General features: G+C 56.1%; 2 protein-coding genes across 2 annotated transcripts; both read left to right on the top strand.

Moving 5' to 3' along the window:
* The first annotated feature begins 1,096 nt into the window (after positions 1–1,096).
* Positions 1,097–4,636, top strand: HRCT1 (histidine rich carboxyl terminus 1). Its single transcript, XM_027105529.1, has 2 exons — positions 1,097–1,148; positions 3,738–4,636. Exon 2 carries the CDS (start codon positions 3,849–3,851, stop codon positions 4,176–4,178), a length of 330 nt encoding a protein of 109 aa, XP_026961330.1. The 5' UTR covers positions 1,097–1,148; positions 3,738–3,848; the 3' UTR covers positions 4,179–4,636.
* Positions 4,637–6,639: 2,003 nt separating this feature from the next.
* Positions 6,640–10,980, top strand: SPAAR (small regulatory polypeptide of amino acid response). The gene has a single exon (XM_027105991.1). It carries the CDS (start codon positions 8,747–8,749, stop codon positions 8,972–8,974), a length of 228 nt encoding a protein of 75 aa, XP_026961792.1. The 5' UTR covers positions 6,640–8,746; the 3' UTR covers positions 8,975–10,980.
* Positions 10,981–12,170: the final 1,190 nt, after the last annotated feature.

The following is a 12,170-nucleotide window of genomic DNA, read 5'->3' as shown; positions in this document are numbered from 1 at the left end:
GGGGGGGGGTGACTTTCAAGCGTGGGGTGGGGCCTCTGCTTAGAACCTGCCCGGAAGGGAAGAGGAAGCACATCCAAAAGGGGGCTTATGGAGTGTGGATTTCCGGAGTTAGAGGAAAGGCCCTGGGTGAGGGTGTGTGGGTGGGGTTTAGGCCCAGCATGGTTGGAGGGGGTCTCAGAGGGGCTACCTCTGAGTGTAGAGGTAGGGCCCTGGGTGGGGCGTAGAGGCACAGCAGGAGGGAGGCTCCGAGAGCAGAGGATTAGGCCTGGGAGCCCAACAGGCTCCCCGGTGCCTAAGTGGACAGGGAACGTGTTGGCTGTGTTCCCTTCCGTTCCTCCGCCCCCCAACCAGGGTCTCCCCTGTCCCCGCTGGACCCCTAACCGTGGGTGGGTCCCGCTGGGTGTAGGAACTCCTCCCCTCCCCCAGCCACCTCTCAGGGGTGCCTGTCCCGTAGGTCCGGCCTTTACTTTTGCTCCGCCTTCTCTCCCTCCCACTCCCTCAGGACCCGCGTGGCTGGAGGGGGCCTCGGTGGGCAGAGGATCAGGCCCGGGATCTCAGCAGGCTCCCAGGGGCCCAAGTGGGCATGGGAAACACTGGCCATGCTCCCTTTTGATCCTTTGTGCTCCCAGTGGTCCCTTCCTTTCCCCCCTGGGCATGGGATCCCTTCCCCTACCCCAGCCGCCCCTCAGGGGCCCCGGTCCCATCCCGCCTCCACTTCTCCTACCCCCTCACTTCCCCCAACGCCCAGGTCCTACCCGGTTGCTGGGGGTTCCTCCCATTCCCTTAGGTGTCAGTGGTCCCCCACCAGTGCCTGGTAGGTGCCCTAGTTGCGAGGAGACGCGAATTCCACGTCCTCCTAGTCCGCCATGTTGACTCCGCCCCCCACAAAAAAAACCTCCTTGATTGTATTTCTGCATGCGATTCTCTACTTAAACATAACAAAAATGTTCCCTTTCTTTTTTTGCGGTACGCAGGCCTCTCACTGTTGTGGTCTTTCCCTTTACGGAGCCCAGGCTCCGGACGCGCAGGCTCAGCGGCCGTGGCTCACAGGCCGAGCCGCTCCGCGGCACGTGGTATTCTTCCCCGACCAGGACACGAACCCGTATCTTCTGCATTGGCAGGCAGACTCTCAACCACTGCGCCACCAGGTAAGCCCCAGGCAACTATAACTTTTGACAGGTCCGAATACAAAACTGATTTATTTACAGTGTCACCGCTAGGTGGTGCCACCAATTAGTGAAAACAATGGTTGCTGTCATGGGACAACCGAAAACCACTTGCAGCCAGTACAAGCATAAGTTTGTGAGCTTGTAGGGAACTTGTGTGCCCTTGTGCACTTGTGTATAAGCGTGTGCACACACAACTCTTGGTGCATGAGTTTGCTCTCAGTGCAATGTTGGTTTACAAGTGTACACATGTGTGCATGTGTGCAAGTCCATGCAGAGGTCTGTGCACCCTGGAGAGTATGGGCATGAAGCTAATGATATGAACTCCAAAAGTCTTGACCCATCAGCCGTATGTATTGTCTGGAACTCTGGCCCCTTATCTTGGAAGGCTGTTTGTAGAGCGTGCAGAAGCCCTGACCCTAAGGGAGAATACAGCGACGCCACAGGACAGCTTTTCTGAGGCAGGGAATCCCTAGACACAGCCACACATCCTCTAAGGTCATCAGTCCTGCAAGCCCTCCAAGGAGGTCTCAGTCAGTTGTGACGTCGTGGAGGACCGTGGTCTCAACACCTTCCCAAGTGCCCAAAGCTTCAAATCAAATGCCCACCTTGGGATTGTATCTTCTGTCCAGATGGGGAGTGACCCTGCACTTAAGAAAATAAATGTGTGTGTATGTGTGTGTAGGATGGGGGAGCTCCCCCAATTCCCTGCCCCCACCCAAAGTCATCCAAATCCACACACCCTTTCCCTGTTATCTCTGTGGACAGTCCTCAGCTGATCTCAGCTCTCACTCTGGAGCCCCCCTCACTCCGGGAATCGTGCTGTCTTGATTATTTGCGGTCTAGAATAGCCCACAAAGCTGGGGTACCTTAGGCAAGTCCCCTCCCTCAGTTTCTCTGGCTCTCAGTGAGGGCTGGGTCTGTGTGACTCCAAGAGGCCCTTAGTGCTGACTGGAGTTCTGCCAGTCGCAGGGCCCTGCCCCCCTCCCGTGGCTGGTGTGGGGTGGGAGTCTCCTTGGAGAAGCTCCCAAGAAGGAGAAAGTTCTGTTTGGCTTCCTCCTCCTCCTTCCAGCACACTTCCCTCCTTAACAGGCCCCCAGGGAAGGCAGCTGGGCTCGCAGACCTCTAGAAGCCACAGGAGGGAGTTCTCACTTGAGCATCATTAAAAATTCAAGTGGCTTCCTCCCTCCACGCCCCCCACCCCAGGGTGAAAGCCCCAGGACTCATTAGACCCACTGCCCCCAGAGCCCAATTTGGTTGAAGGGAATGCTTGGCTTTTCCATCCAGAGGAGCTTTGCCTTAAGGGTTTGGGGCTTCCCTGAGAGAGCTCATCTCAGATTGAGGTCAGAGAGGGAAGGTCCCCAGAGGTCACCTCTTGCCCTGGCACTTTTCCAGAGGAGGAAACAGGCTGCAGGGGAGGGGCTTGTCCAAGGTTCCACAGAGGTGGGCTCACTGTGGAGGGCCCCCGGGCATCCATGGTCTCGGGATGGAGATGCAGAGCTGGGGCTTCAGGGAGGCCCTGCCACGTGTGAAGAAGAGCTGTGAGAACAGTCCGACAAGCCCACAGCAGAAGGGGCTGCCCAGGGAGATAGTGGACGCCCATCCCTGGACATGTGGGTGGGATGGGTAAGTGCTTGTCTAGATGAACAGAGGATTCAGGACCAGGAGGGGGAGAGGGATGCGAAACTGCTCAGGTCCTGCCCCCTCTGTAAATTCTCCCCCAGTCAGGAATGGCGTGTCACAACTGCTGGGCTGGGATGGCGCGAGGGCCTGCCGTTTATGGCCAGTTGAACCTGTTGGTTGGAAGCCAAGAGGCTGGCACTGGGGCCTCTCTGACCTCAGCAGCCTCCTTCCTGCCTCCTGCAGCCCTGGGCTAACACCCAGACCCTCTTAGCTCCCAGATCCAGTAGGACCGAGGACGCAGAGACAGTTGTTCATCTTCCCTGGATGATAAAACCCTGCCTGCGGGGCCTGCCTGAGCTCCTGAAGTGTGGGACAATTGCACGATAGAACCTGACTAGTCCAGGAGGCCTCTGTGGGCTGCAGGACAGGGAGCCGCAGACTCTCAGATGACACGAGGTCTCCCAAGTCGACTGGTGCAAACTCTGCTGCCTTAATATCAGTGGCAAATGTGTCAGGACCTGGTTTAAGTGCCTTATAAATCTTAACTCCTTGAATCCTCAGAAAACCCTATGTGGAAATATGCTCTAATGAGCCATTTTACAGATGAGGAAACTGAGGCACAGAGAGTTTAGGAAACTTGTGCACAATCACAGGGCAAGTGAGTCATGTGGTTCGAGAACCCATGTGCTGTGCTCTCTCTAAGAGAGGAGGGAGCCCAGGGAGGGGACAGAGCTGGCCCAGTCACTTGGCCAAACAGCAGGATTGGGGGCCTAGACTCTTTATCTCCAGCCTCTGGCCCCTCCCCACCCCGCAGCCCCTCCTTTCAGCTCCTCTGTCCCGACCAAGCCTCGCTGTGGGCCTCCCCAGAGCTAACAGTGGCCAGGCCTCCCCTTGGCTGGCAGCTCCAGCCCAAAGAGGCTGCACCCACATTCCCTGGCTGCTCTCCAGCCCACAGGAGCTGAGAAAACAAAGTCCAGTGACTGTGAGGGCTGAGCAGAGGCTGCCGAAGGGGAGGAAGCAGCGAGGAGCCACCGAGCGGAGGCCGCTGTCAACTCCCAGATGCTGGGCCTCCTGGGGAGCACGACCCTCGTGGGCTTGATCATAGGCGCTGCTGTGGCTCTGCTGTTGCTGCTGCTGCTGCTGGCCGCCTGCTTGTACTGCAGACAGGAGGAGACTGACGTGGAGAGGAACCACCCTGCTGCAAGGAGAAACCGAGTCCGGTGGGCCCAGCCTCCGATCTCCTCAGGCCGGGGCCACCTGGGACGCTTGCACCATATCCGTTATTCTGGCCGTGTGCCTCACAAGCCCCATGCGACCCTCCATCACCACCATCACCTCGCCCACCACCATGCCCACCACGCCCACCAGGCCCAGCGAGGCCGCCGCTGATGCCTGGATGGCAGCCTGCCCCACCATCACCAGGATGCGGGGACCCCGAGGTTCCCGTGCAGAAGGGCACCTCTCGGCGGTGAACGTCGGGACCTGCCTGGGCTTCATTCGCCTACTGTGCCCCGTGTGCTACGGAGGCGGAGGACTGAAGAGCTCCAGGGGTGGCCCTGACGGGGCTGAGAGCAGGGGTGGTGGTGGTCCCTCGGGGGCGGACACCACCTTGTGACTGTAAGTCCCAACGGGCACCAGAAGTGACAGCCAGTCTGGTGCAGGTGCACAGGGGTGTGGGGATGCACAGAAGGTGTACCCTGCTCTCTCCGAACAACCAGGCCTCTGGCCAGGGCGGTAGCTGGGAGGTGCCCTGGTAACGCCCTTTCATTTGCAGAACGTAGCTTGAGGCTGCACAATCAAGTCAATGGTGCCTTAATACAAGAAAATAAAAACCACTAAGAAGCTTTTGTGAAGAGGCTCTTGATTGTAACTCAAGTGGGAGGGAGGGAGCGGCCAGCCCTTTGTCTGCCTGGCCCAGGACCTTCCTCTCCGGTGGGACCGAGTGCCTGGTGCGGGCCCTGCAGCGGGGGAGATTGGGCAGCTCTGCAGGGCTCTGAGGACAGTAGGTGAGAAGGCCTGGGGCCTGAGCTCTGATGAGGGGGAGGTTAGGGTTTGCAGGCAGCCCTGCCCAAACAGAGAGAGGGGGAAGAGGCGGTCCAGGCTGGCCCCTGGGCTCTACCTCCAGGGCTCTCTTCAGTCCATCTCTAGGGCAGACTGCGCTCTGGAACTGCAGAAGCCCCCTTCCATGGGCTGTGCTGAATTAATGTTTCTTTGGTAACTGGGTCAGGGTTTCTTATCCAGGCCTTGAGTCTCCAGCCAGCCTGACCCCTCCCGTGCTTGGGTGTGGCTGGCGCTGTGTCTGGGAGGGAGGGTGTGGTGCTAGGTGGCCTTGGGAGAGTGCTCACCTCAAGGGAGTCTCAGTTTCCTCTTCCCTAAAATGGGATAGATGACAGAAACATCTTGCCAAAGCCTGGAGGCCTGTTCCCAAATACCCCAGAACAGCTGACGGGATTCCAAAGTGAGGAAGGAAATCTTGTTCTGAGGCCTTCCCTGAGGAAGGAAGTCCTGTGAGCCAGGGTGGGAAGTGGAGGGGAGAGGCTTGGGGGCCAGGCCAGGTGGTGGGGAGGGGCTGGAGAACAGGCCAGAAAGTCCTGGGGCCTGGTGACTGACTCACTGGAACAGAATGTCCTGTTTCTTTTCTATTTCCTGGTGGATTCTCTGTGAGGGCTGGGATGGGAAGGGGTGGAAGGGGGAGAGGGAGGCAAATTCACACTGAGAGCTGGACTAGACTGCAGGCTTGGGAAAGTGGATCAGGGTCTATGGTGCCTTTTGAACCCGCCTCCCCTCGCCTCCCCCTACGGCTGCCCTGAGCTCATCCCCAGCTTGGACTCCTGCTGCAGGCCCTCTGGGCTGCCTACCTCCAGCCCTGCCCCTTTGTGAAGCGTCCCCACACTGTAGCCTCCTCACTGTCCTTAGAACAAAGTCTAAGGACATTGTTGGCCTTCTGGTTGGCCATTCAAGGCCCCCTGGTCTGTTTTGTGCCTATTTGTGTTCCTTTTGTCCTATCCGCACTGCTCCAGTCCTCAGACTCAGAAAACCCTGCACCTTCCCTTCTCTGTGTCTTTGCCCAAGACGAATTTGTTACTCACTCCTATGGGTTTCCAATTTATTATTATTATTGTTGTTGTTGTTATCATTATTTCTCTTGGCACACTGAACACACTCTCTTTCCCTAGAGATTTACGGCAAGATTCAAAGGCCCCTGCCTTCATAGGACTGAGAACTCTTTGAGGGCTCCCCACTGCCCAGGGTGGGACCAGTCCACACAACAGATGGTCAGGAAAGATTCCCAGAGCTTCACGCTCTCTAGAAAAGTAAATGTGCTTGGAATAACCACTGCCAGAAGCTTGGGGCTTCAGGGACACCAGGTATAACAGTAGGACCCTGCAAGGATTAGGCCGTTGAGCTCCTGGGGCCTTGTTGAGGGAGCTTGTGTTCCTACCCTATCTCCCCAGTGTTGGGGGTGTGTGGAGGTCTGTAGCCTGCTGGCTTGGACCATGCCCCCCATCCCTCTGCAGAGCCCCATGTCAGCCTTGGCTGGCCTGTCTTTCCTAAGTGTGGCTTCGAGCATCCTCTGGGAGAACCAGGATGCCTGCCATCACCTTTTCCCTTTTTAATATAAGTGGGATGTATGGGAGACTTCCCTGGTGGTCCAGTGGTTAAGACTCTGAGCTTCCACTGTAAGGGGTGCAGGTTCGATCACTAGTGGGGGAATTAATATCCCACATGCCACGTGGTAAGGCCAAAAGAAAATAAAAATATATATATATGGAATGTATGGGGCGTGGTCTTTCTTCTGACCAGTAGACAGTGATGGATGCTGGGAGGACAGATGTGTGTCTAAGTGGTAGACATCTTTGGGAGCCCCACTGCATCTGGGGCTTATAGGCAGGGACTGTCTATCATAGGATTACAAAAGTCACAAGAAGAGAAAATACCTGGAATAAACCCTTAGGACAAGCAGTTCCCCTGGTGCCCTCCATCTCCCAAACTGACTAATTGATTTTGGTAATTCAGTCTGAAACCACAGGCCCCACAGATTGGCTCATCATGTTTCCTGTCTCCTGCTTCTGGTCGCCCCAGCTAATACAAATAATTCAAAGTGTCCAGCTTCCTGTCACAGCCCCCACTGGCTCCAGGCTCCTCCTCTGTGTAGGTGTCCGGTCATCTTAGAAAAGGGAAGAGAGAGAATTTAGCAGGGTATCATTTACTAGGAATTGTCACTCTCCCATTCTGTGTGTAGGCAGTTTCCTACAACTAGTACCAAAGAAAGTTCACTGGGCCTTGGAGAAATTGACAAGGACCCAGGCTGTGTAACCCTGGGCTAGGCCTTGGCCCTCCCTGGGCCTTTGCACTCTGGTCAGTAAAACTGTAGAAGGAGGCAACTGCTCTGTGGACTGGTGGTACCTAGAGAGAGCATCGAACTAAGAGGAAAGGGAGGAAGCCCCTCCTAGACTATTTGGTACTCTAGTTATCACTACTAACTAGTAGTAGGCCTTGGGCAGGGCATTTAACCTCTGTGACTGTGGGCACTGTTACCTCTGAAATGGAGATAACTTCACTTCGCAGTGTTGCTGGAACCATGATACTAGACAGTGCCTGACGGTGTCTAGTACCTGGAATTATTGTTTCTCACATACCTTTTCTCCAAGGTTGGGTAAAGTGAGGCTACTAACCCGGTCTACTTTCCGGAAGTGGTGGTGGTCTCAGGAGGTGTTGGCTGTGGAAGGGCTGTGACCGAGTGACAGTCAGGATGGAGCCCCTTCTGGCAGACTTCCTTATGGCCTGGGCCTGGTTCACCCCCTCCCCTGAGTCGATGAAGTGGACCCCCTGGCAGGGAGCAGGGCTGGAGTGGCATGGGTGTGCATGGGGGGTGAGGTGGGGTGAGTGTAGTCACCAAGGGGGCCGGCAGCTGTGCGGGTCCTGGGCCCTCACTCACAATTGGAGGAAGGAATGCAGGAAGTGCTCACAGCCGCTCAGATATCTCAGAGCCTCGTCCCAGGCAGGACCAAGGCTGCAGTACCCTGGGAATGAGTGTGCCATGGCCTGGCCCCTGGGGTGGCCACCGGGCCAGGAGCCCACGGCACTGCGTACAGCCAGAGCTGTCCCTCGCGGAGCCCAGGGTAAGTTTTCACAGCACGAGCAGGCAGCGAGGAGGGCTGCCTGGAGCAGAGGGGAGGCTGGAGCAGAAGACCGGGGAGGGGGACTAAGGAGCCCACAGTGGTTACTGAAGGGCTCAGATATCCCTCCCGGAGCATGACCTGCCTTATCTCAACGGCACTCTCCCAGCCCGTGCAGAAAAGGAGGCCGAATGAAAGGGCACTTGTTTCCAAGCAGCACTCCCTGCATCTGGCCCAGAGCTGCCATTGCCTCCTCCCCACTTTTGTCCCTGCCCCCAGCACAGGGCCAGGGGTTTGAGAGGCAGCAGATAGGCTGATTCAAGGACTGGCCCAAGGTTCCTCCAGGGGAGGAGCCTGGGCTCATCTCGGATCCACAGGACGGGGGGAGTATTTTGTTTTTTGTCTGAGTGTACAAACACTCATGAACTCCATATGCGTCATCAGAGGGCCGGGTTAGTGAGGCTCCCTCTGAGCAGAGTCTTCTGCCTTCTCCTTCCAGCCCCCTGCATCCAGGGAGTCTTGAGCTCACATCTTTCAGGACAGTGCTTCTTCCAGAGCTACCAGGGGAGTTGCCCATGGCTCTTAGAAACCTGGCCCGAGGCTTAGCAAACAGTGACAGAGACCCCCTGAGATCGGAGTAGAGCCATGTGGGGCACCCAACGGCCCAGAGGGGGCACCAGCCAGGGCCTCAGACCGATATCTTCTTAGAAGACCATCGGGAGAGCAGCTGGAGGAGTAAGGGTACCTGCTATCACCAAGAGCCCCTCGCTTCGGATGGGGAGCTAAGGTCTGAGACGCATCCCGGGTTGCTCAGTGGGTCAGTGGCCAAACGGGGCCATGGAAACGGCAGTGCTTGGAATTGTGGCCGTGCTATTCGTGGTCACCGTGGCCATCACCTGCATCCTCTGCTGTTTCAGCTGTGACTCAAGGACCCAGGATTCTCAGGGGGGCCCACGCCCCAGCTTCACGGTGGCCACGTTTCGCCAGGAGGCTTCTCTCTCCACGGGGCCAGGTCACCATGTCCAGCCAGTGGCGGGTGTCCGGGACTTCTGGACTTTCATGTGAGACCTACCAGTCCCCAGGATTTGCTCTGCTGGTGGTCAGACTCATCTACCCCCCCGGCAAGCCTTCTCTGTTGACCCACTCCTTCAAGCCTGGCATTCCTGTCCTTCCCTGCCTGTATCCAGAAAACTCCCTGTCCCATCCCATCCCAGCTTGCCATGGCCTCCAGTCTGGGAGATCCATGGTGATGGGGCCAGGTGGGAGTCAGCTCTGACCCCTGAGAGCTCAGCTGGACCAACCCACAGGATGGGGCTTAGGAGAGGTCCGGAGCTTGAGTGACCGGGCAGAGCTGGATGGTATGGTGGGCCAGCTCTTCTGAGCTTCACGGTGAACTGAAATATCACTGGACTTTATAGTGAACAGAGTGTTGGTTAACTCAAGTTATCCCAGGATGCCTATGAAACTGGTTCTATTGCCGCCAGAGGAAGCAGCGCCCTCAGTGGACAGTTTTACAAACTTATCTGTTCCTCTAATTGAGTCATTTTGCTACTTGCCTGTGCACATCCTGCAGAGCCCACCCCTGAGATCTGCCTCCTACCCGTTACCTGAAATCAGCCCCGAAATTCTGAAACCAAAGGGATGCTTCCTGGGAACTGGCAATGTATTTTATAATTGAAAATGCATATCCTTTTATGGGTCTCCCAAGAATCAGGGTTGGGGAATCACAAAAGGAAACAGAAGAGAAAAATAGAGTCACAGAAAGTACAAGATGTTTTATTAACAGGAAAGCCAGAAAGAAGACTTTGAAACATATTTTGAATGAGACTTTATTACTATATTCTTATAGGTCACTTCTATTCTTAGAGACTAAGTGACCTGTGTCACTCAGGAATGATAGAAAAATGATAGAACTCCAAATGACAGAACTGAAAGTTAATTTCGAATAAGTTAAAATGTTATGTTATATTGACAGTATGTAACAAAGCTGTTGTTTGCATCACAAATAAATAGATGTTCAGTTTTTATTTATAGAAAATCTGTTTTCTCTGTATCCATGAAATAAATGCCGGGCCATATTTAGCATATGGTTTGAAGGCTGCAGAATTCTGAGTCTCCTGACTCATGTGTCCAGCCAGCCCTGAGGGAATGACTCTCCCAGGACCTGCCTGTTGAAGGGGGCAGGACTGACCTTGTGAGGAGGTCTGGCCTCTGAGGGTGCCCGGATGGGCCACTCTGGCCACGGAAGGACTCTCAGAGAGAGAGGCTTAGGGCTGCAGAGGTGCAGAAGGGTAAGGGGACAGGGAGAGAGTCAGGCTGGTGGAGAGGCGTGGAGGCGGGTGGTGTGGGGTGAGCATGGGGAGGGAAGAGGCACAGCCCAGGGACAGGAGCTCCTGGCGACCGCGTCTTGGTCACTCTGGACCCTAGAGCCCGCAAGCAGGGCCTTCATAGAGCATGTGGAGGGTACCGGCTGCAGGGAGGACCTGGAGGTCCTCAGTTGAGTGGAGTGAACTGTTCAGGTCATGTTCTCTGAAAGTGAAGCCCAGACAGAGTTTGGGGTGCCAGATGTTTATAGGGATCAGCATGTGTGAGGGCAGGAGGAGGAAGCAGGATTAGACAGAGGAAGGAGACAAATAATGATGCAGGCCCTTAATATCCCCCCACCTTTGCTGTCTCTGAGTGCTCCCCCACAGCCTCCCAAGTTTGACCTCAGGCAAAGCAGCTCTGCAGCTGAGGCTGGCCCTGAAGTCCTTCCTTGAAGGGGTCCTGGGTGGTGCATCTCCACAGGAGCTCAGCTGCGGCCTGTTCTCAGAGGTGCACCGACCAGTCAGAGGTGGCTGAGCATGTCCAGGGACAAAGAAATAACGGGCACGGGAGCTCCAGGTGGGCAGAGACGGCAGTGCGAGACCTGGGAGGGGAGAGAAGAGTGGGCCTCAGCCTCTCTCTCATCTCAAGCAGAGTTAGCTCTGTTCTAGGTCGGGCATCTTCAGCTGGACCCAAGTATCAGGACCCCAGGCCCAGGGCTTTGCCTCTGTATCGTGTGGTCACATCCTTCCCTGGGTCCGTGGAGGGAAGGTCTGTAGGCTGGACTCACACAGCTCTGAAAACAAGCAATGTGGGGGGCAGCCTCACTGTGCAGGCGGGCAGTCTGTCAAGCCCTGAGTTCTCCTTATTTGCTCATTCGCTCATCCACCCACTCATCCACCCACCCATCCATCCACCCATCCATCATGCACCCATCCATGCACCCATCCATGCACCCATCCATGCACCCATCCATGCACCCACCCATCCACCCATACATCCACCCATCCACCCACCCACTCCATCTACTCAGCCTTACTTCCTCATCTACTCATGCATTCATTCATTCATCTCATCACTCATTGTCATTCACTCCTCCATTCAGTAAACACTGGCTGAGCACCGACTGTGTACCAGGCCCTGCCTAGGGAATGTGGGAGTCAACCAGACCTGGTCCCAGCATTCGATGAACTCCCAATATAGTCACCTGGACAAGGGTGCAAATAACACAGGTGCTCAAGGGAGGGAGAGCTGGGAGACCCAGGGAAACCTGGGAGGAGGTGGCTCTCGAGTTGGACTTGAAGAAAAGTTGCCACTTCAGCAAGCAGAGTTTGGGGGAGGGTGTCCAGACAGAGGGAGCGGCGGCATGAATGGAGGTTCAGAGAACGTGCGGGCAGGGAGTAAGCAGTTCAGCGTGAGTGGGCGCGAGGGGACGAGGCTGGGCCACAGCCAGCTCCTGAGGGAACCACTTCTGGCCAGCATGTTTCCGGGCAACAGAAGATGAAGGCAACAAAGAGGCAGCCTCCCTTGTCAGGCTGGGTAGGAGCAGTCTTCCCTAGCGCACACACACACTCACACACACGCACGCATACACACACACCAGCGTTGCAACCTGCTGTTGCCACAGGGGAGAGGTGGCCCCTGCAGCAGGGGCTGGAGAGAAGGTTCTTGGAGACTCAGGGGGTGGCCGGCCCACAGTGGAGGTGGAGCCGAGGGTGAGGGAGAGGCTGTTCCAGGGAAGCAGGGAGTTTGAGAAGGGCAGGCAGTCAAGGCCAGCACCCTGGAGCAGGCTGACAAAAAGGAGGCGCCAAGGAGGAGCAGCTAGAGAAGGGGCAGGAAGGTGGGGAGCGAGGGGGGCAAGAAGTGGGGAGTAGGGTTACCCGATCTAGCAAATAAAAATACAGGACATCCAGTTAATTCTAATTTCAGGTAGACAACAAATAATTTTTGGTATACA

Source organism: Aethalodelphis obliquidens, unplaced genomic scaffold (genome assembly GCF_003676395.1).
Source record: "Aethalodelphis obliquidens isolate GAN/ISIS:26980383/991018 unplaced genomic scaffold, ASM367639v1 scaffold7, whole genome shotgun sequence".
Lineage (NCBI taxonomy): Eukaryota > Metazoa > Chordata > Mammalia > Artiodactyla > Delphinidae > Aethalodelphis > Aethalodelphis obliquidens.
The sequence above is the reverse complement of the archived record's forward strand: the minus strand, read 5'-3'. Positions and strand labels throughout refer to the sequence as shown.